General features: G+C 42.1%; 2 protein-coding genes across 7 annotated transcripts in view; one reads left to right on the forward strand and one right to left on the reverse strand.

Annotated features, from left to right (window-relative positions):
• PSME3IP1 (proteasome activator subunit 3 interacting protein 1) overlaps positions 1 to 24,112 on the forward strand; it is a 31,530-nt gene extending 7,418 nt beyond the window's left edge. For all 6 annotated transcript variants that reach the window (XM_086689375.1, XM_086689377.1, XM_086689380.1 and 3 more), the window contains exons 2-7: positions 2,831 to 2,972; positions 3,508 to 3,606; positions 4,007 to 4,128; positions 8,840 to 8,973; positions 15,867 to 15,931; positions 23,749 to 24,112. In XM_086689375.1, the coding sequence (XP_086545501.1) occupies positions 2,846 to 2,972; positions 3,508 to 3,606; positions 4,007 to 4,128; positions 8,840 to 8,973; positions 15,867 to 15,931; positions 23,749 to 23,966 (765 nt within the window). In that variant the 5' untranslated portion in view covers positions 2,831 to 2,845 and the 3' untranslated portion in view covers positions 23,967 to 24,112. The remainder of the gene's footprint in view (positions 1 to 2,830; positions 2,973 to 3,507; positions 3,607 to 4,006; positions 4,129 to 8,839; positions 8,974 to 15,866; positions 15,932 to 23,748) is intronic.
• NLRC5 (NLR family CARD domain containing 5) overlaps positions 1 to 27,446 on the reverse strand; it is a 227,302-nt gene that overhangs the window by 54,354 nt on the left and 145,502 nt on the right. The window lies entirely within an intron of this gene.

The following is a 27,446-nucleotide window of genomic DNA, read 5'->3' on the forward strand; positions in this document are numbered from 1 at the left end:
TTGGTAACCATCTCCGATTCCTGGTTTTGTCCTTGTGGTGTGAAAGATGGTGAATGGCACAGACTCAACCCTTTGGGTAGAAGTTGAATTCTAACACTTAAGTGAAAAAAGATTGATGAGAAAGAGAATAAGGATTTCTTGGAATCCTATAAGTTTGTCTTTTCCCCAGAGAGAAGTGTTGGAAGATTCTCTAGTTTCTGTTTCAAATTCAAATCTTTTAATACATGTATCTTGAAGGCTTTGTCCCTTGAGTTCAGGGATCTTGGTTAAAGTTTAAGTGAAGACAGGTTCTCCTTTTCCAAAAATGCAACAAGCTGTGAAAATTAATGATTTTACTTTCTTAATTTTGATTTATAAGAATAAATCTTAGAGACTGAATTCTCATTTAGATGGAACCATTTGCGAGTCTAGGTTTTGTTTTGTTTTGTTTTTGCCTATTGGAACACTTTTTTTCAGTATTAATATGTTATTTTCTTTCCTTTTTTAAAACATACAATGAGAGTGGAGAGATACATTCAGTAGGAATGCCAGGGCATTGCCACATCCTAATATTTATTTCCCAGGTTGAAATCCTGTGCAATCTGATAAGTGTACTGCTTTGAGAAACTATTATTTTTCTCTGCTTCATAAGATTAAAAGAACTAGGGATGTTTGGTCCAGAAAAGTGACAGATTAGGAGGACCGTGGGAGTTGTCCTCAAACAGTGGAAGCATTGTCATGTTGTAAAAAGGATTTGGCTCCTTTTCTGTAGTCCCAGTGGATTAAACCTGAGTGTGGAATTTATAGGGAGACAGATTGCAGTTTGGTTTAAGGAAGAACTATCCTACCAGTCAAATCTACTCAGAGAGGGAGTCAGCTGCCTGGGAATGAGTGCATTGGTCCCTGTTGAAGTTTTAGAGTGTGGGTTGGATGAAAATCTCCTGGGTATGTATGGTGGATTCGTATGTTGGATGGAGAATCCTGTTAGGTGTGACATAAGGACCCAAGCCACTCTGAATTATTTACCAGGAAATAAGGGTGAGGTGAAGAAACCAGGTGGCCAATTTAGGGTGAGAGAGGAGAGCTGCAGCCATCAAATAGGATAAGAAAGGGGGGACATCGAGAATCCAGTGTATCTCTCCCATTCATTAGAGTCCTAATTTAAGACATTTAAGAATATGTCGGCTCATGTTTCCTAAGATGTTATTCTGCAGAACTTGAGAAATTTTTGGCATGGTCAACAGAGACTGAATAATTCTGTGTCTGTAACAGTCCTTTGGCTGGAGACACTGAGGGTAAATCACAAGTGTGCAGGTTGTGGGTTTTAGGTGGGAACAGTAGCTTCTGCCAATTGATTTGGTTTTCTTTCTAGTAAATTTCAAAATTCTCTCTCATGGTTGTTATATTGAACTAAAATTCAGCTACAGTAGGATTTAGGCTGAAACTGGTCTCTTGTTAAGAATGTTTGGATTTGTTTTCTTACCTTCCATTTTCATCTTTATTAAAATATTTACATGAACAGTTTCAGCCTGGAATTTGGTACGGGAAGAACACTGAAATTGACATGTCCTTCTTTTTAACCAGGATCCCAGGTTTCTGGGGAAGGGGATGGTGAAGTGGGTAAGAGTATGAATTTTTGATGTCAAACCAGCTCTACCATTCACCACCTTTTATCGCCTTGGACGAGTGACCTAACTTCCCTGGGCTTCCATTTCTTCATCTGTGAGGAGGGAGTATTTCTCATAGGGTCAGTGGAAGCATAAATGAGATAATATACATAAAAATGTATTTGGTGCATGGTAAGAGTTCAATAAATGGCAGCTTCTTTATTTTTGTGCTATCAGTAGAGACTTACATTTGTTATTCGGGATCATCTTGGAATGGACATTGAGTTGATGTCTTAGTAGTGCAGAATATCTGCTTCCTTGTTAGGGTGTAATTCTGTGAATAATACAACATGGCTGAGTAGAGAGTTAATTCCACGGTTCTTCAGAAAGAAAGAAAGAAAGAACAGAAAGAAAGAAACTAGCAAAGAAAAGCAGAAAGGCTTAAAAGGAGTAATGCACACTCCTCTATATTTCTTTGTCCTTTCCTTCCGAAGAGAGGCTCAGGTAGAGGTATATGGATTTGGGATTTGGGAATCTTGTACATCAAGATATTCATAAAGTGGGCGAGGTCATTGTGGGAGTGAGAAAAGGGAAGGATTGAAGATAGACTCTTTAGGGGCATAGATCTGTAGCTTACAGGAAGGAAGGTCAGGAAAGACCTGAACCCCACTCAGTGTGGCACACAGCACATTAAACCTGAAGTTAGGAGATCTGGGTTCTCGTCTCACTTTCTCCATTTGGGGCTTGTGTGCCTCTAGGCACATCCCTTCCCTGTTGTACAAACTAGACTTTGTTTCCAGGGCTCCTTGAATACCTGAGTTTCTCCATTCTGAACCTACTTGGAAACAATAACGCAAATGGAGGTAGTGGAATGTCCCTGAAACAGGTATTTCAAGAAGGAACAATGTCAGATGTCACCGAAATAAAAGAGGTTGAAAACTGGGGAAAAAGTTAGGGTGCCCAGGAAGCCAATTGGTTTAGATTAGAGGGACCAAGAAATATCTGCAGTGTAAGACTTCCGTGTAATTACAGCAGGTAATAAGAATTAGTCCAGGTCCTCTCGCTGACTTCGTAGATAACATAAATGTGAATAAAACTGCCTGATACAGTAGGAAAAATGTAATCATGTGCTTCCATCAATGATCTATAATCTGTTGCTAGGTGAGACAGAGCTAAATCTCCTTGTTTCACCTTAGAATTTAAATTGCAGTTCTCACTTGAAATGTTTCATATGTTTTTTGTAGACCAGTTGTTCCATTATGGATGGAGGGGATGATGGTAATCTTGTTATCAAAAAGAGGTTTGTGTCCGAGGCAGAACTAGATGAACGGCGCAAAAGGAGGCAAGAAGAATGGGAGAAAGTTCGAAAACCTGAAGATCCAGAAGGTATGTGGGCTTACAGTTCGGTATTCAACGTAACGATCTCTAATCTTCACAGCAGCCCTCAGAGGAGGCACTAACGTCCTCACTTTAGAGTAGGGGGATTGAGACTCAGAGTGGGGCAGGAGCCAATGCAAGGCCCCCGTGGCGGGAGCAGAAGCACAGTATGCATTGTCCATGCCACCATCCTGCCTTCTAGAAGATTCTGCAAGTCTGTTCCATCTTTACAGGGGGATGCAGGATCTGAACAACTGAGAATGCTGCCGCTCTGTGGGGGTTGGGCTGGCCCCTCTTCCAGTTAACTGTCTCGGCCGTGGGTCCTCTTGCCGTTGGTGGTTGCCTTTGAGAACTGCCGGCCCCTCTCTCAGGTCCAGAGGGAAGCTGTGGACTTTGTGCTATTTTTGTGTTATCCTTGCCCTCAGATCATGCAGAGACTTGACTTTATCTTTGAAATCCTTTGTGATTCCAAAATAATGTGAACAATTCTAAAGTATGTACCTTTTCTCCCCCCTCTCTTTCTTTCCCTCCCCCTTTCTTTCAGAATGTCCAGAGGAGGTTTATGACCCTCGGTCTCTGTATGAAAGGCTACAGGAACAGAAAGACAGGAAGCAGCAGGAGTATGAGGAGCAGTTCAAATTCAGTAAGCTTCAGAAACAGTCCAGCACACTCCGCACAGCCTTTTTGGTGCACTTTTGCCTCATGCAACACTTTGTCTAACTAGCCACGGAACTGTCTTGATTATCTAGTCTCTAGATGTTCATTTGGTGGAAAAGAGATAGCTTGCTGCCTTCCAGACCACATTGAACATTTTTGTTTCGAGCTCAAGATACCCATTTTAATTCTGTGCTAATGTCTAGTAATGGAAGAAATGCCTTGATTTTATGCTGTGTTCCCTCTCCAGAAGCGAGGTGTTTACAAATTCTTTCTTCTAATCCTCTAAAGGATCTGCTGCTTATTAAAAATAAGGAGAAGGAAAAATCTTATTTGACTCTGTTTTCCCTTTAGCCTGCTAAGTGTTCCTTGTTCAATTATTTCCTCAGAAAACATGGTGAGAGGCTTAGACGAAGATGAGACTAACTTCCTTGACGAGGTTTCCCGGCAGCAGGAACTACTAGAAAAGCAACGAAGAGAAGAAGAACTGAAAGAACTGAAGGAATACAGAATATCCTTTGTACCTTGAGACAAATCTGTATGGTGTCCGTTTCCTCGTCAACGTCTGTGGATTTAAGTTTCTTCACAAATAGAATGAGAATAAGGTTTTCTACCTCGTGACCTCTGAGTTCCCTTTCAACACTGACATTCCTGTGACTGAATAACTGGCAGTGATTTATGGAGTTAGGTCGCATGCAAGAGTCTGTTGCAATCAAAAGTCCAGATCCTTTAGGATTAACTAAAGGCCTAAATCCTAATAGTCAGTACCAGAGTATTTTTGCCTTGTGGGATTAGACTCTGAAACAGATGGGCGCTGCAGTAAACTCATCCAGGGGAGAAATTGGCTTCTGAGTTTCAAAAGGAAATGTTTAGCGACTCTCCTGTGTCCTCCTTAAGATCTTCCCTAGAGGTGTAGCCTGTTCTGTTTCCACAGAGGGGAAAACTGAGAAGACAACAAAGATGACCTCGCTTTGGCTCAGTGTTGCCTTTTTGTCATCCCCTGCATGTGTCAATAGGCATCCCACGTGTAACTTGGCTGAGTCAGAATTCTCAGTTCTGTGCCTCACCACCCCTACTCTACACTCCTCACACTGCCCTCGCCCCCCGATCTCTTCTTTTTCTGCTCTTTCAGATCTCTGTAACGGTGCTTCCGTGCCCACACGGGCCTGGCCCAAAAACTTTCCAAAATGGACTCCACCTCTGTGCAGTTCGACTCTCTGTGCTTCTCAGGACCACTGTGACCACCAAATTAGTCTCTGCTTCTGCTCTCATCTACAACAATCCATTCTCACTTTGGTCAAAAAGAACATTTAAAAACATACATGAAATCCTGTCACTTTCCTATTTGAAACACTAGTGGCTTCCTGTGGCCTTTAGGCTTAAAAATCTGCGTTCTTACCAGGCCCTGCATGATTTAGGCCAACCCATCTTCCTGTTGCGTCTTGAACTGCTTCCTCGTGTTCACTACACTCCAGCCTGCTGGCCTCCTTTATGTTCCTCTCAGGCTGAGCTTTGTGATTCCATTTCAAGGCCTTTGTGTTTGTTGTTTTTCAGCCTGGAATGTTCTGTCTTTAGATTTTACAGGGCTGGCATTTCATGGCACTTGGGTCTCAGCTCTCGTCTCCCTCATAGAGACCCTCTTCCCTCCACACCCCCTCTAAAATTTCACCAAAGCACATCAGTGTGTATGATGTCACTTTTTAACAGTAATTCTCGTAAGAAAATTAAGAAAATCTTAATTTAATTTGCTTCTTAGTTTCTGTGCCTCTCTTACTGCTGGAATATAAAGATCCATAAGAATAAAGATTTGGTCACCACTGATTTCCCTGGTTCCTGGCATGTAGGTTCTCAGTGTATGTGTGAACAAATTAATGAATGACTCACAGGAGAGCCACCCTAGCTTTTTTCCTATGAGAAGACTTATTTGAATATTTCAAGCTTATAAATTGAATAACCCCACTGGTGTGATTGAGCAGGCTTTACCTCTAAAGTTAGTGATACGGCTGTGTGTATGTGCTAGTTGGTTTTTTTTTGCAGGGAATGTGCAGTAGGTTCCGTTAAAGAGCTGTGTAGGAGCAAATGTGGACTGATTCCCAGGGATTTGGCTGAAATCAAGGTGACTGACAACAATTGAGATAAGGTGGCAGCTTGGTGCCGTGAAACCCACTGTGAACTGGTGGTGAGAGCCCTGGCTTCCAGTCCCGGTTTTCCTAGTGGGATTCTGGTGTAACATTTAAGATCGGAGATGAGGGGCGCCTGGGTGGCGCAGTCGGTTAAGCGTCTGACTTCAGCTAGGTCACGATCTCGCGGTCCGTGAGTTCGAGCCCCGCGTCAGGCTCTGGGCTGATGGCTCAGAGCCTGGAGCCTGTTTCCGATTCTGTGTCTCCCTCTCTCTCTCTGCCCCTCCCCCGTTCATGCTCTGTCTCTCTCTGTCCCAAAAATAAATAAACGTTGAAAAAAAAAAATAAGATTGGAGATGATGGAGAGTCACACCTCAATCCCAACTGTAGGATTGAAGCTGGCCCTTCTGGCGCTCCCCTCCTCCACTGCCTTCCCTGGCGACTCCAGAAGAATACTGCGCATGTTTGTAGAGATGGGCAGATGTGGTACATACTGCATTGTGTCACGCACCAGCCTTTTGTCCTCTAAGGAAATACATCAGTTACAGTGATCATTAGAATTATGTCTTGTTTTATGTGCTTAATTTGGTAGGCTAGCAAATAAGACATAGAACATCTCCCAAGGCAACATTCTGGAGCGTGGTGTTGGTTTGGCATGAGTGTGCAAAGCCTTCCAGGTTTCAGTTCAAAGGGAAGAATGAACAGGGCAGCAGTAAGGCAAAAAGAAACTTTCCTGCCCTGCTAACATTACAGGACAACACTGGAGAGGCCCCACGGGTAGTGGCTTTTGTTGGAAACTTGGTAAGTTCCAACTGTCTAGAAAAACTGTAGAAAAGCAAGCCTTCCAACCCACTGATCTGTAATGCACGGATCCCTGGCATGCATGCAGTCAGAGACATGTTGAGATAGGAACTGAAGGATTAGACATTTGTTTATTGAAGCTCTAAGTCAGGAGCAGATTCTTGACTTTGCTTGATTGTTATAATAGGAGACATTTTATAATGTGATACTTGTAAAGATGATAAACTGTGGTTTGTGCCATATAAACAATAGAACTTTTGTTTTCTTCAGATTAAACCAGTATTTAGCGATATTATATGTGTTAAAAAGCATGTAATTAAAAAAAATGCCTCATTTAATGAATTCCTTGAGATTTTTGAGGTGTGCTTATGTATATAGAGCATTTTAGGGAGAGAGGAACTTAAGGGGAAAAATGGCTTATGCTTTGGCTTTGGATCAAAAGTAATATTATTCTCTACCCCACCCCCCAAAAAAAAGGTTGCAGCATTTTTTTTCACCTATTGATTTTTAAAATTTTTTTATTTTAGAGACAAAGAGCATGAGCTGGGGAGAGGGACTGAGGGGGAGAGAGAGAATCCCAAGCAGGTTCCACGCTCAGCTTGGAGGCCCATGTGGGGCTCAGTCCCGTGATCATGAGTGAGATCATGACCTGAACCGAAATCAAGAGTTGGACACTCAAACCGACTGAGCTACCCAGGCGCCCCAGTTTTTCTTCACTTTAAAGGAATAAAAAGTGAAGTGTTTTTTGTCTGTGTCCTAGTATTATAAATATGTGTGTTTTGTTAAGTTTTTCCATTTTTATTTTTCAATATTAAGAGTTTTCTCTTAAGAGTTTATCCCTTGGTGCCTGGGTGGCTCAGTCAGTGGAGCATCCGACTTCGGCTCAGGTCATGATCTCACGGTCCGTGCGTTCGAGCCCCACGTCGGACTCTGTGCTGACAGCTTAGAGCCTGGAGCCTGCTTCAAATTCTGTGTCTCCCTCTTTGCCTGTCCCACTCACACACTGTCTCTCTCTCTCTCTCTTTATCTCTCTGTCTCTCAAAAGAATTTATCCCTTAATGAAGGAGTTGCAGGTAAAAATCATCATGCTGGTGGTTTTTGGCATTTGGTACTAGAAAGATGAAATCTGATTCTTTTTTATTCTAAAAGGCCAAACATAATATTAACATACAATCAGTTTCCATGTTGACTTTGAAACCCTTAAATTGATGAAACTCAGAAAAGTAAGAGTGTTTTGTGTAATCTCCATTGAACACTGCAAATATTTAAGGTAACTGGTGCTTGTAAGAAAGTGAGTGCCTGAAGAGTGATCAGAATTAGAATTTCCTTATTTCTGATACCCAGTTTTCTCCAGGATTCAAAGGCCATATACATATACCCCCTCTGCTTTGGGCTGATGTTACCTGCTTCTTAGATGTTTTGGTCGCTAGGTGTCACTATTGTTCCGTTAAGGCATCGCTGCCTCTTAAATAATTGCACCAAGTCCAAATCTATTGCTAATGGTTTGTGAGAGTGTGAAAGGGAAGGACGGGGAGGGGCTGGCGGAGAGAACAAAAGAAAGTGCCAAAGCTTGACAGCCAGAGATTGAGGTCAAGCCTGCAAGAAGTGATGTTACAAGTGAACTGGTTATGCTTTTAAAGACATTTTGGTTCTTGTGTTGCATGTGCACTGGGTAAAATCACCTTGAAGAAAGTATTTAAGACAGTTTCCTGGGCCTCTGGAGGTCCTTATTCAGTAGGTTTGGGACAGGGGAGGGACTCTTGTATTTTAACGAGGCTTAAGGTGATTCTAATGTTGTCTTGCACCAGCAGAGTAGGAGTTAGTCTCTGTGGTGTCCAAGATTGAATGCCATTGGTGGTAGGACATTCTGCAAGATTTGATTTTACCCTTGGGGGAAGAAAGCAAATATTTAAAAATTTGGGGGGAAGCCACGTTTTTTTTCTGTTGCATTTATATTAAGATTTTTGTTTTTGCCAGCAAGCATGATGTTGGCCATATCTTTAGGGAGGTTTTTCAGACTGTAACTCAGATTTTCACTGAGAGTCAGAGGGAAAAAGTTTGCTTCTGTATATTAAATTGGGTCTTCTCCCTCTGTGGTCACCTTCATCTATCTCTCTTTAAATCAGCTGGATATTCCTGGCAGAATAAAGAGGAGAGGACATTATTTTGAATATAAGTAGGCCAAACATTACATGGCAGAGCTGAAGTCCTAGTGGATTATGCGAGTCTGGCTTCTCTTGATTTACCACTGTCCTGCCATTACTCTTATTTTTGCTTAGTTTGACCCTTAACCTACAACACAGTAATCTCAACAAAGTTGGACTTTCTCCAGAAAACAAGAAGGAGGTGGAGAAGAAAGTGGCTTTGAAATCCATAGAAACCAAGAACAAGTTCTCCCAGGCGAAGCTGTTGGCAGGAGCTGTGAAACATAAGAGGTCAGCCAGCACTCACACAACTGAAATGTCCCTCTGTGTACTCTGAAATGCCACTGGTAATGGTAGCCTGAGCAAATACTTAAGCGGAAGTCTTGGTGATGTTTCTTTAGTAGCCTTACCTCTCTCTCCCCCTCCAGATTTGGTGTCTTCTGTAGCCTTTGACCCTTGTCTCTCGGACTGTTCATTCAACAGAACGCTAGCTACTCTTCATTGGGCACCTGTCATGTGCCAGGCATTGTGTTAAGTGCTTTCCAGGAATGATCTCTTTACACAAGTCTATGAAGTACAAGTTTGATGGGTTGAGAACATTTGTCCAAGGTTACAGAGTAACAGAGGTATGGAGTTCAATATCTGGGCCTCTATTTCTAGGCAAATGAGGGAGCGAGTTCTGTGAAAAGATTTGGGTAGGGTGTAATGAGAGCAGGGAGGAGGAAACACATAACTCACTGGAGAGGGCATGTGAGCTCAGGTTGGGGAAGGTAGGGAAAGCATTAGAGGGAGATGTTGATTATATAGAACAAGTAGGGCTTTGACGGACGAAGGAGAGGAGAAATTTCGGGCAGCGGGAGTAGCTGCTGCAAAGGCACCGTGGCCTTTGAGACCCTGGAAGCTGTGACCGCATTATAGACCTGGCTGGGGTTCTGATGTGGGGTGGCAGCACTGCCTGGAGGTTTTGATAAGTTCTGTCTTACGTTTGCTCCTCCCTTTCTAAATCTTGAAATGGCACCAGTGATTAAATCCGGTCATTTTAGTTTGACCAGCCATACCATGGGCGAAATAATGTTAAGTTCAAATGCAGTCTGTTAGGAAAATCAGTAAGGCAACCAGCCACATGTTTTTAAGGGAGCGCATTGATGCACTCTTGTGGTTTGGTGCGCCATCTATCCGCTGCAGATGTTCCTAGGACATGGCTTACGTCTAAAAATGTCGTCATGGTTTAGCGGTGGAGGGGAGGAGTAGCAGTAACCTGAAAAGGGCCAACTACCTGAGCCATGAATTATTCCTTTCCAGTTTTCACATAAGCTTTCGTGCCTTGCCCAGTGTCTTTCAGGATTTGGCCCTGGGTCAGTTTTACTGGACTTCACCAAGAAAGGGCTCTCTAGGTGGGCAGTTAGATACCTCTCAGCAGCATCTTGCTGCTAGCAGAATGGATGTTACAACCATCTCTTTTCCTTAGTCCTTAGATCACCTTTTATTAGATCATCGATTATTATTGGTTTTTTTTGTGGCAAGATGATAAATTAGTCTCCTGGGGCAGGAGTTCCTAATCTACCCAGCCCTGGGTTTATTAGAACCACCTGGGAGTTTGTTAATGTGGCTTCTAGGCCTTTCATTAATTCTGGTTTATTAAGTTTGAAGTGAGGTCTGGGAGTCTGATTTTCAAAGTTCCGCAGGTGATTCTGATGCTTGTGAAAGTCTGGTGCCTGGTGTGTGCCTAGAACATAATCAACAAAATTGAGTCCACCTCTGTGCTCCCTCTCCATTGCTTTTCTGCCTTGCTGCTCTCACACTACGTTCCCAAGTCTGGTTTATCATGTTTTTGCCTTTCTTTACTTTTAGTAGATTCTGCATGTGTGGGGGAGGGGGTTGTTTGTGTTTGTTTTTGTTTTGGCTACCTATATACGTATTCATAAACAGTGTAATAGCTTGCTTGTATTTGAACTTTATAAAAACAATTTCATTCTGTATGTGATCTTCTGTAAATTTGGTTTTTCACTCCAATTGTTTCTGTGATTGAAACAGTTTTGTGTGTGTTCATGTATATATAGCTGTAATTTATTCATTTTCACTGTCATAGTGCTTTATGAGATACTAAGATGTGTCCATTCTCTTGTGGATGCATGCTTGAACTATAATAAATGGTGCTGATAGGTCCAGGACGTGCTCTATTATGTATGTGCATATGTTTCTCCAGAGCTGTGCCGGTCAGTGTGGTAGCCACTTGGCCACCTGTGACTATCAAAATCTGAATTAATTGAAACTGAGCCTGGGTGGCTCAGTTGATTGAGGGTCTGACTTCAGTTCAGGTCATGATCTCACAGTTCACGGGTTCGAGCCCCACATCGGGCTCTGTGCTGACAGCTCAGAACCTGGAGCCTGCTTCGGATTCTGTGTCTCCCCCTCTCTCTGCCCCTTCCTTGCTCATGTTCTGTCTCTCTCAAAAATAAACATTAAAAAAAAAAACCTAAAATTTTCAGTCCAGTTCCTTAGTCACACTAGTCACATTTCAAGTGTTAAATAGCCACAAGTGGCTAACTGCTGCCCTACCGGACAGCACAGATCAGTAATGTAGTGATTTTGTGAAATAGTGTTTCCTTGCTGTCTTAATTTGCATTTCCAGTTCACATATAGTTGACGTATTTCATATGTTGATTTGCCATTCAGGTGTCCTCTTCTGTGTTAGGTCCGTTCAAATATTTTGCCATTTTTCTACTGGGTTATTTGTATTTATCTTAATGATTTGCAGGTGTGTTTTGTTTGTTTTTTAAATATAGTCCTGACATTTCCCTACCCCCCCAACCCCCAGTTTACAGCTTTTCTTTTTACTTTCATTAATTAATTTTAAGGTGGTTGGTTTTTAAATTCTAAGGCAGTCAGACACATAATATTATATTAATTTCAGGTATGCAGCATTATGATTTGATATATGTATATATTGTGAAATTATCGCAGTAAGACTAATTAATATCCATCACCATACGTGTTTACACATTTTATTTTACTTGTGATGAAAACTTCTAAGACCTACTCTTAGCAACTTGTAAATGTACACAGTGCAGTGTTATCAACTATAGTCACCCTGCTACACATTACAACACCATGACTTTTAACTGGAAGTTTATACCTTTTGAAGATAGTCAGTTTTTTTTTTAAGTTTATTTATTTTACACAGAGAGAGAGAGAGAAAGCAAGCAAAGGAGGGGCAGAGAGAGAGAGAAAATGAATCCCAAGCAGGTTCCACACCGGCAGCACAGAGCCCAGCAAGGAGCTCAAACTCCCCAAACATGAGATCAGGACCTGAACCTAAACCAAGAGTTGGATGCTTAACTGACTGAGCCACCCAGGTGCCCCTGAAATCAGTTTGTTTTTGTTTTTTTTTTTAAAGGTATGAGCTAGGGATCCCTTTTTAATTTTATTCTTCAAGTGAGTAGCTAATTTTCTAGCAACAAACACTACTGCCTTTCCCCATTGATCTTCAGTGTTACTCTGTCTTATAACAAGTTTCCAAACATATATGGCTTTGTTTGGGAGTTTTCTCTCTCTCTCTTTTTTTTCTTTTCTTTTTCTTTTTTCTGTTCCTCAGATCTATAGGACCACTACCACTCTGTGTACTTATTGTAGCTTTATAAATAATTTTGATATCTGGTAAGGCTAGCCGCCTTATACGTTTCTCAGGGGTACTTTGTCTATTGTTGGCCACTTTGTTCTTCCATATAAATTTTAGTTAGATTTAAATTTTATTTTTTTAGTCTAAGTTTATTTTTATTTATTTTGAGAGAAAGAGAGAGTGTGTGAGCAAGCGGGGGAGGGGCAGAGTGAAACGGAGACAGAATCTCAAGCCAGGCTCTGTGCTGTCAGCTCAGAGTGATTCATTCATTTTCACTGTCGTATAATGGTGCTTGATGCAGGGCTCAAACTCTTGAACCCATGAGGTCATCACCTGAGCCAAAGAGTCAGCTGTTTAACCGACTGAGCCACACCTAGATCTAGGCACACCTAGATTTAAATTTTCGATTAAGTTCTTCAAGTTTATTGGAATCTATTAAATGGTTTGATAAATTTATGGAGGAAACAGATCTTTATGGATATGAGTCTTTCTACACATGGTATATATACATTTATTTGTTTCCTTTAATGTTCTTCAATAAAGTCTTAAAGTTATCTTTCAAAAGCTAACGGTTGTGCATATATTTTATTAGATTATTCTTAGGCGTTTTATAATTTTTTTGTTGCTGGTTTGTAAAAGTGCAGCCAATTTTGGAGTATTTATATCTGGTCACTCAGCTCTTATTAACCTTAACAATAACTCTTTAATAACTCTTAGTAACTTTAAATTTTTATTTATTTATTTTTATTTTTTAAACGTTTTTGAGAGAGAGCATGTGCGTGTGAGCTCACAAGTGGGGGGAAGGGGCAGGGACAGAGGATCCAAAGCGGTCTCCTATGCTGAGAGCAGAGAGCCCGATAAGGGGCTCAAACTCTCCAACCATGAGATCATGTCCTAAGCCAAAGTCTGATGCTTAACCAGTTGAGCCACTGAGGTGCCCCTATTCATTTATTTTTTTTCATTTATATTTTAAAATGTTTGTTTATTTTGAGAAAGAGAGCACATGAGCAGGGGAGAGGCAGAGAGAGAATCCTAAGCAGGCTCCACACTCTGTCAGCACAGGGCCCAATTCGGGGTTATTTATTTATTTATTTTGAGACCGCACACAAGTAGGGGAGAGGGGGAGAGGGAGAAGCAGAAGGCCAAGCCGGTGCCACGCTCAACACAGAGCCCAGTGCGGGACTCGATCTCACAACTGTGAGATCATGACCTGAGCCAAAATCAAGAGTCAGATGCTCAACGGACTGAGTCACACAAGTGCCCCAGTGTTTTTTTGTTTTTCTGATTGCTGTGGTATCTGTAATTGTGTCCTTTTTCATCCCATGTATTGATGGCTTGTATTTTTATTCTTATTTTGGCTGGTTTCTTAATTTCTCCTACCTTCTTTCTCTGGGGTATTCTTTACTTCAAGTTTATTCTTTTATAATTTCTGTCATAAACGAGTGTCAGATACCTAGCTAATTAATTTTCAGCTTTTCTTTTTAGTTATAGGCACCTGAAAGTGTAATTCTTCCTCAGCTTTCACTGTATACGATTTTGTATTTCCAACTATTTTTAAATATCCATTATGATTTCTTCTTTGACTTCTGAATTAGAAACATTTTTTAAAGTTTCCAAACATCGGGGCGCCTGGGTGGCTCAGTCGGTTGGGCATCCGACTTCGGCTCAGGTCACGATCTCACGGTCCGTGAGTTCGAGCCCTGCGTCGGGCTCTGTGCGGACAGCTCAGAGCCTGGAGCCCGTTTCAGATTCTGTGTCTCCCTCTCTCTCTCTGACCCTCCCCCGTTCATCCTCTCTCTCTCTCTGTCTCAAAAGTAAATAAACGTTAAAAAAAATTTTTTTTTAAAAAATAAAGTTTCCAAACATATTCAGGTAACTCAACTATATTTCACAGGACTAAGATGAAGCTCTTCCCCTACCCCCACATTTTAACACCTTATCAGTGGTATCTTAGAATCTATGACATACAATATGTATCTTTTGTTGTTGATATCTCTCAATTGCATCGTGGTTTATATGTGCTAATTCTTTTGAAATTCCTTTAGACTTGCTTTGTGACCTACTCCTAAGGTTAATTTTTACAAATGTTTTGAGTGAGCTTGAGGAGAATCTGTTTGTTTATTTATTTTTTGCAAATTTCTGGGTTCTATGTAGGTACCACCAAATAAGCAGGTTAATTGTATTGTTTATATCTTCTGTGTCTTTACATATTTGTCTGCTTGCTCTGTCAGTACTTCAGTATTTTGAAATCTCCCACTATAATGATTTCTTGATTTTTCTTCAGAGTTCTGTTGAATATCTATTTTAACCTCTTTAATTAGAAGCATACAGGTGCAGAATTGTTATTTGTTCATAATGAATTAAACTTTGTTTCATTATAAACTTTACCTCTTGTAATGTTTTTGGTCTTAAAGTCTGTTTTCCTAATACTGTGCCGGGTAGCTCGGCCTTCTTTGGGTTTGGCCTTAGTGACTCTTGCTACTCTTTGCTTTCAATCTTTCTGGGTCTTGTTTGTTTTTGTTTACTTTTGTTAAATCTTTTGGATTGTCTCATAAATACCTGATTTTAAATGGAGTATGTTCATCTGTTTTTACAGGTAGGCTTGGATTTGTTGGGATTTTTGACACAGTTTCTGCTGTCTTAATGTTGCTTGTCTTTTTACTTAAAAGATATTTTTCCTTGTATTTTTAAAAAATTAATTATGATTTTAAAAACTTTTGTTTATTCGTTTTCTTTCTACTGGTTTGGATTCATGCGGTGTTTCTATTCTTTTGGTGGCTAACCTTGCAACTTACTAGGAGTACTTAGCACAACCTAAAGTTAAATAGCTGTCTTCCTTTCCTACAAAATTATACATTGACCTTAGAACTTTGCACTCTAATCACCTCTTCCTTACATGCTACTACTGTCCAGGACTTGAGTATGGTCGTGTTGAACACCACAAATTAGATTGTGTTTGCCAGTTCCTTTGTTCACTATCCCTTCCTTCTGTGATTAAAGCCTTCTTTCTGGGATCATTTCATTCCTTGTTGAAGTGCATTCTTTTTTTTTTTTTTTTTGACTGCCCTAAATATTAGCAGTAATGGTGGAGCTTGGGGTATTGCACTAAGCTACACAGCAAGGGAAGTACGTTCTCTAGACAGTCTTTCAGTGAAGGTCTTTTGGGTGACTTTTAGAATCACTAACATGTCACTAAAGAGATTTCCTTTAATCTTTAAGAACTTAAATAAATTTTCATCACGTATGAAATTGTCCAGATATTCTCAAAATCCATCTGTGGTTCTAACCAAGATGAATGATAAGGACAACAAAGAATCTGAAGTTTAGGTGATGCCTGAAGGTCTAATGCTTCACCCCTTGAATTGGCCAGGGGTTTATGTTGTCCTTATAACAGTAATGTAACTGGAAGGAGATTAGGAACCTGAAGTGAAGACTTTTCATTTCAGATCATCCCAGTTCTTTGAGGCTACCTAAGGCCCATATAATGGTTATTGGAATTCCTGCGTCCCAAAGTTTTAATCCCCACAATTGGACATAGCTCAAATTACCATGTTTTTTGTTACAGCTCAGAGAGCGGGAACAGCGTGAAAAGACTGAAGTCGGACACTGACCCAGATGACAAGAGTCAAGGTAGGGTGGCAGCTTTCATTTCACTGTTTACTTGTAATACACATGAACCATAGTACAGGGCTGGACCGCAGCACAGCTGTGAAGGAATGCATGGGTCTCTGAGCAAGCCGATCTAAATTTAGTTTACCAAACTGTTTTCTACCAGGCAGGATTTATACCCAAGAGTATATGTCAACTGCCCTGCCAAGCAATATGTTAGAAACCAGTGGGACTGATAAATGACAATTGTGCTTTCCCAGAAGTGCTTACAAAGCCAAAGCCCTGTCTGCTCACAAAGGGTTTTTCTCTGTGTCCCCCAAATGTCAAGTTTCTTGATTTCACCTGGCTGGCTACCAGTGAGAGGTAGAATGCCTGGCTCTTGCTGATGGTTGGAGCGGATTGAGCCTGGAAGCTTAATACAGTCTCCAGAAGCATACTTTCTTTGGTGGTTACTTTTATGCAATCAAATCTGGCACTGTATTAAGTGGCACAGAGTTGTAAGTGAAGGTGAGTGTTCCTGAGGGCTGGATCGGGGATAAGAAATCCAAGAGCATTTTTAGTTCTACCCCTGACTCCCTGGGGGACTGAGATTCTGCGCTAAACTCAGTGGGTCATCTATAAAACAGGGCTTACATTGATTTCTCCCTCAAAATATAATGGATATTTAAAAATGTATATCTGCTGAGCACCAGTAATGGTGCGCTGTTGCTGATAACTTTTTGCTGTAGAATTACTTTTAAGAAGGACATTGAGTGAAGAGTCTTCTTTCTACGTATATATCCTCTTCCATCCAATTCTGCTTCCCAGAGAGAAACAGTATTATACATTTCTTATGTGTATATCCGGAGCTATTCTGTGTCTGTATAAGCAATTACAAATATTAAAATGTTTATTGAGATAACTTAAAACATATTCAAACATTGAGATAATAAGGAACCCCATCATGTAGCTTCATCAGTATTTTAACACATATCCAATCTTATTTATACCTCCTTAACTATAGTGTTTTGAGGCAAATGTCAGACATTATATTGTTTTATCCATAATTCTTCTGTACATATCACTAAAAAATAAGGGTTCTTTGTTTTGTTTTGTTTTGATTTTGACATCACAGTGATCTTTTTTTTTTTTAATATGAAATTTATTGTCAAATTGGTTTCCATACAACACCCAGTGCTCATCCCAACAGGTGCCCTCCTCAATGCCCATCACCCACCCTCCAGTGATCTCTAAATAATATCAGATAGCATTTCATTTTCCCCAATTTTCTCACAATTTTTTTCTTGACAATTGGTTTTTCAATTATTTTTTTTAATGTTTATTTTTGAGCCAGAGAGAGAGCAGGGGCTTGAACTCACGAACTGCGAGATCATGACCTGAGCCGAAGTCAAATGCTCAATCAACTGAGCCACCCAGGGGCTCCATTGACAATTGGTTTTTTAAAAATCAGGATCCAGGGGCACCTGGGTGGCTCAGTCGGTTGAGCGTCTGACTTCGGCTCAGGTCACGATCTCGCAGTCCGTGAGTTCGAGCCCCGCGTCGGGCTCTGGGCCGACGGCCCAGAGCCTGGAGCCTGCTTCCGATTCTGTGTCTCCCTCTCTCTCTGCCCCTCCCCCGTTCATGCTCTGTCTCTCACTCTGTCTCAAAAATAAATAAACGTTAAAAATCAGGATCCAAGCAAGGATCAGTCATACATTGTATCTGGCCTATATGGCTTTTAAAAAAATATTGAGATACAACTCAGTGCCATAAAATTCATTCTTTGAAAGAAGCACAATTCAGTGATTTTGTTTTAATATGTTCACAGAAATGTGTATTCATCACCACTGTTTAATTCCAAAATGTTTCATCACCCCAAAAAGAGTCCCCATGCCCACTAACAGTTATCCCCGTTCTTCCCTCTCTCTAGCCACTGGCAACCACTCATCTACTTTTCTCTCTGCGGACTTGCCATTCCTGGACATTTCCTATAAATGAAATCATTCCATCTGCGGCCTTCTGTGTCCAGTGTCTTTTCACGTGCTTACAAAGGTCATCCATGTGGCAGCACGTATCGGGACTTTTTACGCTGAATAATATTCTGTTGTATGGCATGCTGCATTCTGTCCAGTCATCAGTTGATGGGCATTTGGATTGTTCACACTTTTGGGCTACTCTGAATGATGCTGCTAAGAACATTTGTGTACAAGTTTTTGTGTGACCAGCTATTTTCACTTCTCTTGGGTGTATACCTGGGAATGGAATTTCTAGGTCATATGGTAACTCTGTGTTTATATGGTTAACTTTTTGAGGAACTGCTAAGTTGTTTTCCGAAACAACTGCACCATTTTTACATTCTACCAGCAGTATGTGAAGGCTCCAGTTTCTTTATATCCTCGTCAACACTTGTTACTGTCTTTTTTGTTTTGTTTATCTTTGTGGGTGGGAAGTGATACTTCATTTCTCTAATGACTAGTGGTGTTGGCATCATGTACCTATTGGTCATTTGTATATCTTCTTTGGAGAAATATTTACTCAGATCCTGAGCCTATTTTTAAATTAGGTTACTTGTCTTTTTACTGTCGAGTTTAAAGAGTTTTTTATATATTCTGGTTACTAGACACTTGTCAGATAGATGATTTACAGATATTGTCTCCCTTACTGTGAGCTATATTTTCATTTTCTTGATAGAGTCCTTTGGAGCACAAACATTTTTAGTTTTGATGACATCTGACTTATCTATTTTTTCTTTGGTTGCTTGTGCTTTAGGTGTCGTATCTAAGAAACCATTGCCTAATCCACAGCCATGAAAACTTACACCTGTGTTTTCTTCTAAGTTTTATGGCTTTAGCTCTTCCATTTTGGTCTTTGATCCATTTTGAGTTAATTTTTGTATATGATTTGAAGTAGGGATTCATTTTCGTTGTGTGTATCCAGTAGGCCCAGCACCCTTTGTTGAAGAGACTTATTTTTTCCAGACTGAACTGTCATGGCACTTTCGTTGAAAATCAGTTGACCAACATGTATGGGTTTATTTCTGGGCTCTCTCTTCTCTTCCATTGATCTGTATGTCTATCCTTATGCCGTTACCACACAGTCTTGATCACTATAGCTTTGTAGCAAGTTCTGAAATTAGGAAGTGTGAGTCCTCCAACTTTGTTCTCTTTCAAGATCATTTGGCTATTTGAGGTCCCTTGCATTTCCATATGAATTTTGAGATCAGCTTGTCAATTTCAATAACAAAGGCAGTTGGAATTTTAATAGGGATCACCTGAATCTGTAGATCAGTCTGGGAATATTGCCATCAGATAGCATCTTAACAATAGACTAGTGTGCCTTTTAAGTCTCATTTGGCCTATAGGTTCTTCTTCCTTTTTATGTTTATTTTTTGCTTCCTTTGTTTTTGTGAAGAAACTGGGTCTCTTTGTCCTGTGGAGTTTCCCATGCTCTAGATCTTGTTGATTATATCTCCATGGTGTTCCTTTATTCCTGTGTTTCCTGTGAAAATGGTAACTAGATCTAGAGCTTGATCAATTCAAGTGTTTTGGCAAGAATACCTCATATGTTGTTTTGTACTTCCTGTCATCGTCATTATTTTAATTAACATACTCTGTTCATTGTTTAATTCACCTGTAGTACCTTGGGAATCATTGCATGACTGTACATAAAGAGCTTCATTCCTTTTTAAGACTATGTAGTATCCTGTTATATGGTTGCAACATAGTATGTTTTTTCTATTTTTTATGATGGACATTTAGATTGCTTCCATGCTTTCTCTGTCATGATGTTTTATTAAAAACTTTGTACATGCGTTATTTTTCACACCCATGATATGTTAGGTTAAATAGAATTATTGGGACAGAGAAGATATACATTTGTAATTCTGATAAATATTGTAAAATTGCCATGCAAAGAAGTTATCCCAGTTTACATTCCCATCAGCAATATAGGACTTCCATTTCACAGATGTCTTTTTAATATATAGGAAACTTGCTAATCTGGATGTGTAAATAGGATTAAGTGTATACTGTGGGCGTATACACATGCACATACACACAAGTACATAAAACTTCATAGAAATCTTAAATGTACTTTAGCTAGCCCTGTCTGTGTCTGGTGCTTATTCCCTTGTAGGAAGTATTTGCACTAGTCAGTGGAAAGGAAAACTTGTGTGGCAGTTTTGTTTTTGTTTTTTTTAACGTTTATTTATTTTTAAGACAGAGTGTGTGAGTGAGGGAGGGGCAGAGAGAGAGGGAGACACAGAATCTGAAGCAGGCTCCAGGCTCCAAGCTGTCGGCACAGAGCCTGATGCGGGGCTCGAATGTATGAACCATGAGATCATGACCTGAGCTGAAGTGGGACGCTTAACTGACTGAGCCATCAGGTGCCCCACTTGTGTGGCCTTTTGAAACCATCTTAGGGGGCACCTGAACGGCTCAGTTGGTTGAGCATCTGACTATTGATTTCGACTCAGGTTATGATCTCACAGTTTGTGAGTTCGAGCCCTGCGTTGGGCTCCGCACTATCAGTGCAGTGCTTCGATTTTCCCTCTCTCTCTGCTCCCCCCCCCCCGCTTGCACTCTGTCTCTCTCAAAGTAAAATAAAATAATAATACTTGTTTAAAAAAAAACCATCTAAGGCAGACACCATGTTTCAGAGCCACCTTTTAATCTCTTTGTCTTCCCTTCCACTCTCACAGCAGCATTCTTACAGCTGGACAAGAGATACCCTCTTTTGCTAGTAAGGCCCCATTGGAAGAATATCCCCTAAAAGCTTGCTTGAAAGTCTTTTCCTTCGCAGTAGAAAGCTTTGTGCCTTTGTTCCCCCCAGAAAAGAACTCTGTGACCCTAATGGAGATTCAGGTTTCCCCCATTGGGGGCTCTGGACTTAGGCTCTGAGCAGAGCCAGTGAACGCACAAGTTGGCCCCATCGACTCTCAACTCACGCATCTGTTTGAATCCCAAGAACATTCCCTATTAGTAATTTTCGGTGTTAATTTGGTATAACAACGTGGTCCTGCAAATGCAGAAGCTGGCAGGAAACTTCACCAAATGGGTGAGATCAGAGGGCACCATTTTGTTCTCTTTGGACAGTTGAACTATTTTTGGAATGAAATTTGTCAGAGTTGCAGTCTCTTTTCTTTCTTGAAACCTAGATAATCGGGAGATTTGGTCTTTTGGCTTAAACTCTGCTGATGCCATTGTGGTCCAGATTTCTTGGTTTCATTTCGTGGCTGGCTTCCGTCCTTCTGTTAGGCCAGCTCTGGTCTTGCACAGGTACTCTGAACTTGATCCTCCTTTTCTATCTAAGATAGACCCTAAAATTCAATTCACCCTTGAAATTCTTAATAAAATGACATCTCATTGAACAGCTTCACATAAATTACTTTTCTGAGTAACTGATTTATGAATCAGGTTTTTTTAAAGCAAATATTTCATTTTTTAAAATATATATTTATTTTGAGAGAGAGAGAGAGTGTGTGGGCAGGGGAAGGGCAGAGAGAGAGGGAGACACAGGATCCAAAACAGGCTCTGCACTGACAGCAGAGAGCCTGATGGAGCTCGAACTCATGAACCGTGAGATCATGACCTGAGCCCAACTGAGCCACCCAGGCATCCCTTAACCAAATATTTCTAACAGAATACTGAAAGTATCACTGTATATGTGAAAATAATAATACAGGGAATGTTCAAGTAATGAATAATGTACAATTTGATGTTGGGTCCCAAATTTTCACCCCTCCCCCCCAATTTAGCTATTTGCAATGAAATGTGTAAAATATCTTTAACACATGGCAAATGCTGGCCTGCTCTGTGCTAGACCCCATGCTATGGGGACGGAGTGGTGAAGAAGGAGCCCTTGCCCTCAAGTGGCTTACAATGAGAACATACAGACAAGCAACCCGTTTTGTTGTTAGACTGTCCATTCTTCTGCAGCCTTCCTGGCTGTAAGAGTGGGGTGCCCATGAGGTTACAGAGATACATGGGGCTATTCCTCCCCAATTTAAGTAGACTATGATGCTCTTTGAACTTTTGCATTTGCTTTTCTAAAAAATTGTCTGCATTGGCAGTATATGCATAGAAAATTCGAAAGGGGCAAAAGAATAAATAAAGTTTATTTATTCATTCTAAAATTAAAAAAGTTTGGTGGGGCGCCTGGGTGGCTCAGTCGGTTAAGCGGCCGACTTCAGCTCAGGTCACGATCTCGCGGTCCGTGGGTTTGAGCCCCGCGTCGGGCTCTGGGCTGATGGCTCAGAGCCTGGAGCCTGCTTCCGATTCTGTGTCTCCCTCTCTTTATGCTCCTCCCCCGTTCATGCTCTGTCTCTCTCCCTGTCTCAAAAAGAAATAAACGTTAAAAAAAATTTTTTTTTTTAAATAAAAATAAAATTAAAAAAGTTTGGAATAAAAACAGTTAAGTCTCCCTGTTCCCCAACCGCTCTGCTGATCTCCCCAGGACAACCACTGTTACCAGTTTTATATGTATTGTTTTAGACATCGTCATGCACGTCCATGGGCATGTTCCCCTCCCTACAGATTATAGCTTACACATACCCTTGCCTCTTTCACAAAGCATAGTGGTTTGGTACCAGTACGTAGAGGCTTTACTCTTCTTCATGGCTGAATAATAGCCCATTACACTGGTCCCTTATTAATGAACCTTTCAGTTGCTACTGTCAACAGTGCCGCAGGGAATGTTCTCATATGAACATCATTTAAGATTGAAGGACGTTGCCAAACTGCCCCACATCCTTTCAGCAGCATATAAAGATGCCTGTTCCCTATACCTTCCCTCCTTATAGATTGTTTCCTCTCCCAAGTTTAAATGTCTGTTTTGCTTTTTCTGTGAACTATTTGTACCTTGTGTCCAGTTTTCCATTCGGTTGTTGGTTGGTTGGTTGGTGTCGGAAGAACCTGATCTCACGAAGAAATTGACTTTTGTGATATTTGTTGCAAAAATCTGCCTCTGCTTTCATGTAGTCTTGTAATCACCGTCTTTACGATCAGTGTCGGCTCTCAGTCACGTTCTTACATCTCTGTGTTTCAACACTGCCTTTCTTCAGCAGCTTCTTTTTCCCCTATTAGAACTTCCTGTAAGACCAGCAAATCCACTGAGCTTCTCAACCCTGTGTACTGGCCGCTGGAGGTCTCTTCTTGCTTCTCAGTGGTAGTTTTGACTTCCTCCTGACTTCATATACTTGGAACCATGTATCCTTTTCACATTTACATAAAGTGTCAGTTAGGGGCTTGTAAAGGCAAAAGCCAGGAAGGTATATGCTTGTCAGCCTGAGACACTGAGGTTTAAAGTCCAGCACTTAGTCTACAGTGAGCTCTGGTATCACTCTAGTACATTATTTTTTGATTCAGATTTAGTTTAACGTTTTCTACTCTAAGTGGCCTTTAACCTTGGCCTGGTCATTTGACCTCCTTCATCAGTAAGATGGGGATACCTACATAGCAGGTTGTTGTAGTGATTCATTGAGTCCGGAAACATTTAGAGGCAACAGGAGTGGTGGAGTAGAGTCCTTAACTTCTCTTTTTACTTCTAAGTGCCGTATTCCCCTGGATTGAGGCTTTCCATCACTGGGGTGCTGCAGTGACTCTGGGTTTCCCGGAGCAAAAAGAGCCTTAGCTACGTGGTCACATTCTGCATGGCTTTAAAATGTTCTCTGAGTGTGGCTTCAGTTTTCTCAATTGTAAAAGAGGAACACAGCTGTCCAATGCAGGGGACAGTAATGATGACTGCACGGAGCGGTTTGGGGCTTCAGGGTAGAGCCCGAGGCGCTGTGCCCCACACGTGGAAAGTACCCTGTGAATTTTGGGCAAAATGGTGAAGTCACAGTGCTTCCTCCTGTTTTGCAGAAGCCCCGTCCTGCATGTCTCTTGGAAGCACGTCCCTGAGCACTCCTTCCATCCACTGCCCCTCCGCCGCGGTCTGTATTGGCATCCTCCCAGGCTTGGGTGCCTATTCCGGCAGCAGCGACTCCGAGTCCAGCTCAGACAGTGAAGGCACCATCAACGCCACTGGCAAGATCGTCTCCTCCATCTTCCGAACCAACACCTTCCTCGAGGCCCCCTAGCTCCCGTGTCCCTCCCAAGCTCCTGCCCAAGAGTAGACCGGACGGTTTGTTCTGCCTACGGGCATTACCTCCCTCAGAACTCCTTTGCCTGCTTCCTGTGCACACCGTGACATTTTTAACCTCATCTAAAAATGTGCCAGAGTCCACTTGTGGCCCGACTTGTGTTTGGTTTCTCTTTTCACTCCAGTGCAGATGTCCAGACCTGTCCTGCTGCGTCTTTCCTTGCTGATGTGCTGGGGGGAGGGGAGGAGGGCTCAGCAGAAATTCCACTGAAAATGCCCTGGGAAGATAGGCACCCACTGGTGTGCAGAGTGTTTGGATCATGTTGCTTTCTTTTTTTCCTTTCCCAACAGCACAAAGAAGCAAGGGCAGTTATTGGACAGGTATTATTTAAACATTCGGCTCTAGATGACCATCCCGTTTGGTTGTACTGCATTGTGGAACACATGGGGGACGGGGGTGGGTGGGAGAAATGAGCCGGGTGATGGAATGGCGACCTCCCTTGGAACTAACCAATTCTCGATGTTGTGTGACTAAGTAAAGATTCTGAACTGCGTCTGCAGGGAGTGTCACTTAACACTCATCACTTATTGTGAAATTTCTCCTTATTCTTCCTTCCTTTTCCTTCTCCTTCCCCTTCCTCCCTCCATCCAGTGGTGTTTAAGACCCTAAAGCTTGGAGAAACAAACAGGCCTTATCTCATCGTGGCCAGGAAGCAGAAGTGCTGTTTAGGTGTGTAGATGCAAGGACTTATTTCTGGCAGCTTGTAGGATCCTGAGTGCACACCAGTGGGACACACCTGCATCTTCTGCCCCTGCTGGGTACTGTCGAGGCCCCTCTCCATTTGGTACATTTATAGTTGTGGCTTCTAACCACGGAAGCTATTACTGGCCTAAAGGTGCTGCCCTGTCCTTTCCTCCCCTCTGCTCTTTCCCCTTTGCACACAGGGCAGCTTTAAGGCTGTGAGCAACAAAGACTTAGAGGTACTGTCCCACCTCGGTCTCCTAAAGGGAAGCAGGCACTTTCCCTCCAGGATGGAGGCAGATGAGGTATGAAGGCCTTATGGACCGAGGGAGGCATGGGCTTTAAAAAAAAAAAAACAAAAAAACGGCTCCCCACTTCAGGAGAATGAATCTGTACGGTTCTCTCTTCCCCTGGGTTCCTACGTCAATTGTTTCTACTTCTCTGGGTGTGAGACGGAGAGAGACACACAGAGAATGTGTTGACACTGTGATGCTGGCAGGCAGAGAAGCTACTCAGTCTTCATGTGGGCAGAGAGGCCCCTGGATCTCCTCCAACCCACTCCTTTTCCCCTTCCATTGCAGTGACACTTTGGGCCTGTTAGCAGATGGTGACTTCCCTTCACCCATAAGTGATGCCTTGTGAATTCTTCCTCCTTTTCAGAACCACTCAGTGCTAATTGTTCCCGTCGGTACAGGCGCATCAGCTTCATCCTAACAAACAAGACATTTAGGTAAAACTGTGTAGGCACCTTCTGCTTCTCTGCTTCATTGTTCCTGCGATCGCGCTGTCATTATTACAGCACGTACCCAGAGCAACCTCACCTCATTTCAGGAGGCAGACCAAGGATTCAAAATCACCGTCTTTGTGTGGTTTGACTTTTAGGAAGCCATTACTATACCTTGTGGCCTCTGTTGTTGTTGGAAGTTGACAAAAGGTTACAGGGATTAAAACTGTATGTTAACTTGAAAGCTGATACATGTCAGAGAACAAGATCTTGCTTTTCCTGTACCGAATCTTGCACTCCCAGCCCCCTCCGCATTTACCAGCACAGCTAGATTGTGTTGAGAAAGTTGAGGCTCTTCAGATGGAGATCTCTGCTCTTGATGTCACAGGAAAGACTGAGAGTCACCGGTGGCACCTCACTGTGTTCATTGTACCTGTTGGTATAGAGTCCTGGAACAGAGACACATGCCCCATAGAAACTATGACTAGCAGAGCAGGATCTGGTCTCCCCAGTAGAGGAAGCAGCCTTGGAAAGCATCCAGTGTAGACAGTGTGGTTCAAACCCAAAGAAGGATGGAAAAAACGGGCTGCTTTAATCTACACAGTGCAGCACTCAGGCCTTAATAGATAATTGGGGTTTTATAACTAGGTGACAAGGGATAAAGGCAAAGTGTGTGTACTGGGGGGCTGGGGGTGCTTACGTTGTCCTGAGTGGTAGTAGTCTTACAACTCTTGAGTCCTGCAAGGGAGAAAGGCTGTCTCTGAGGATCTCTATTGCCAATTCTCTCTGGATGATCTAGTCTGTGTCACACCGTGCCCTCTCAACCAGTTCTGCTAACTTCTGGCCCTGTCGTTTGAGTGGGGAGAAAGCATGAAATTCAAAGCATTCATTTTTCCATCTATAAAAAAGCTAGGGAGCTGATGTGACTGGACCGGAGAGGTGGCTGGTGATCTGTTTACATAGGACTTCCCTGATCTCAAGACCCCAGAGGAGAAAAAACCTGGCTTCTCAAATTTAGACTGGGATGGGGGTGGGGATCTCTAGCTTTCTTCAGACGTATCTTAGACCGGACATTGGAAGTTGGGCCCCTAACTAGGGATGACCAGTGCCCGCTCTTTGCGTCCTTGTTGTTTCCAGTTTCCACCTTAGGTTCTTCCCTTCTGGCTACCTCTTTTCTACCCAGGACAAGCTGCTTTTGCCTAAGACTTCCCCCACTGCTTCTGCTTCTCCTTGGGAATGACGCCTAGTTCCCTCTTCCCTGGATGTACCATAGTGGTTTTGTGCTCGGAGCCAGACATTTTCTAGCTGGGTCACTGGGACAAGGTCCATAACCTCTCTGGGCCTCAGTTTCCTCCTCGGAAAATAGGAATAATGAGACCAGCTTTCTAGTGACGGTGAAAGATAATCTGGATTAGGTACTTAGTGTGGGATCTGGCACACAGTGCTCAGTAAATGGTAGCCATCTTCAAAAGCCCTGTTACTGCTGGCCTCCCCTGTTTCGCGGTGGGCGTCCAGAGCTTCCGTTAGTGCTGATTTATGGCAGGTTTTCCCCATCCTACTGGCAGTACTTGGTTGCAGCTAAAACACTGACATGATGAAGGGTCAGATCTGGTCGTCAAAGCTCCAACCACCAGCTTCTGCTGTATGCTTCCCTCTCAGCTAAATGTTAATTGCTTAGGCACACCCGGTTCCTTGGCTCGGGTGTCCTATTCGTGGGTATATGGCTCAGTTGTTGTCTTAAGCCCCTTCCAGAAAAACAAAAAGGAGAGCTTAGTGGCAGTGCACCATTATTTGGACTTGAGCGTTGTCTTGATTTCCTGGCGTGCCCAGCCTACTTACACGTAACAGTATGGAATGTAAGTTCTACTTGGTGGGAGGCTAGGATCTTGGCAACTTCGTTGTAGTCACAGGGTGAACACAAGAAGCCAGTTGCACATTCGTGCCTTAGTGACGCTGGCAAGAGCTGGCATTTTGCTCCCTTACCTGCTGGAACTATGGTTTAGGGAGAAGGG

Source organism: Puma concolor, chromosome E2 (assembly GCF_028749965.1).
Source record: "Puma concolor isolate L17-30 chromosome E2, mPumCon1.1.hap2, whole genome shotgun sequence".
Lineage (NCBI taxonomy): Eukaryota > Metazoa > Chordata > Mammalia > Carnivora > Felidae > Puma > Puma concolor.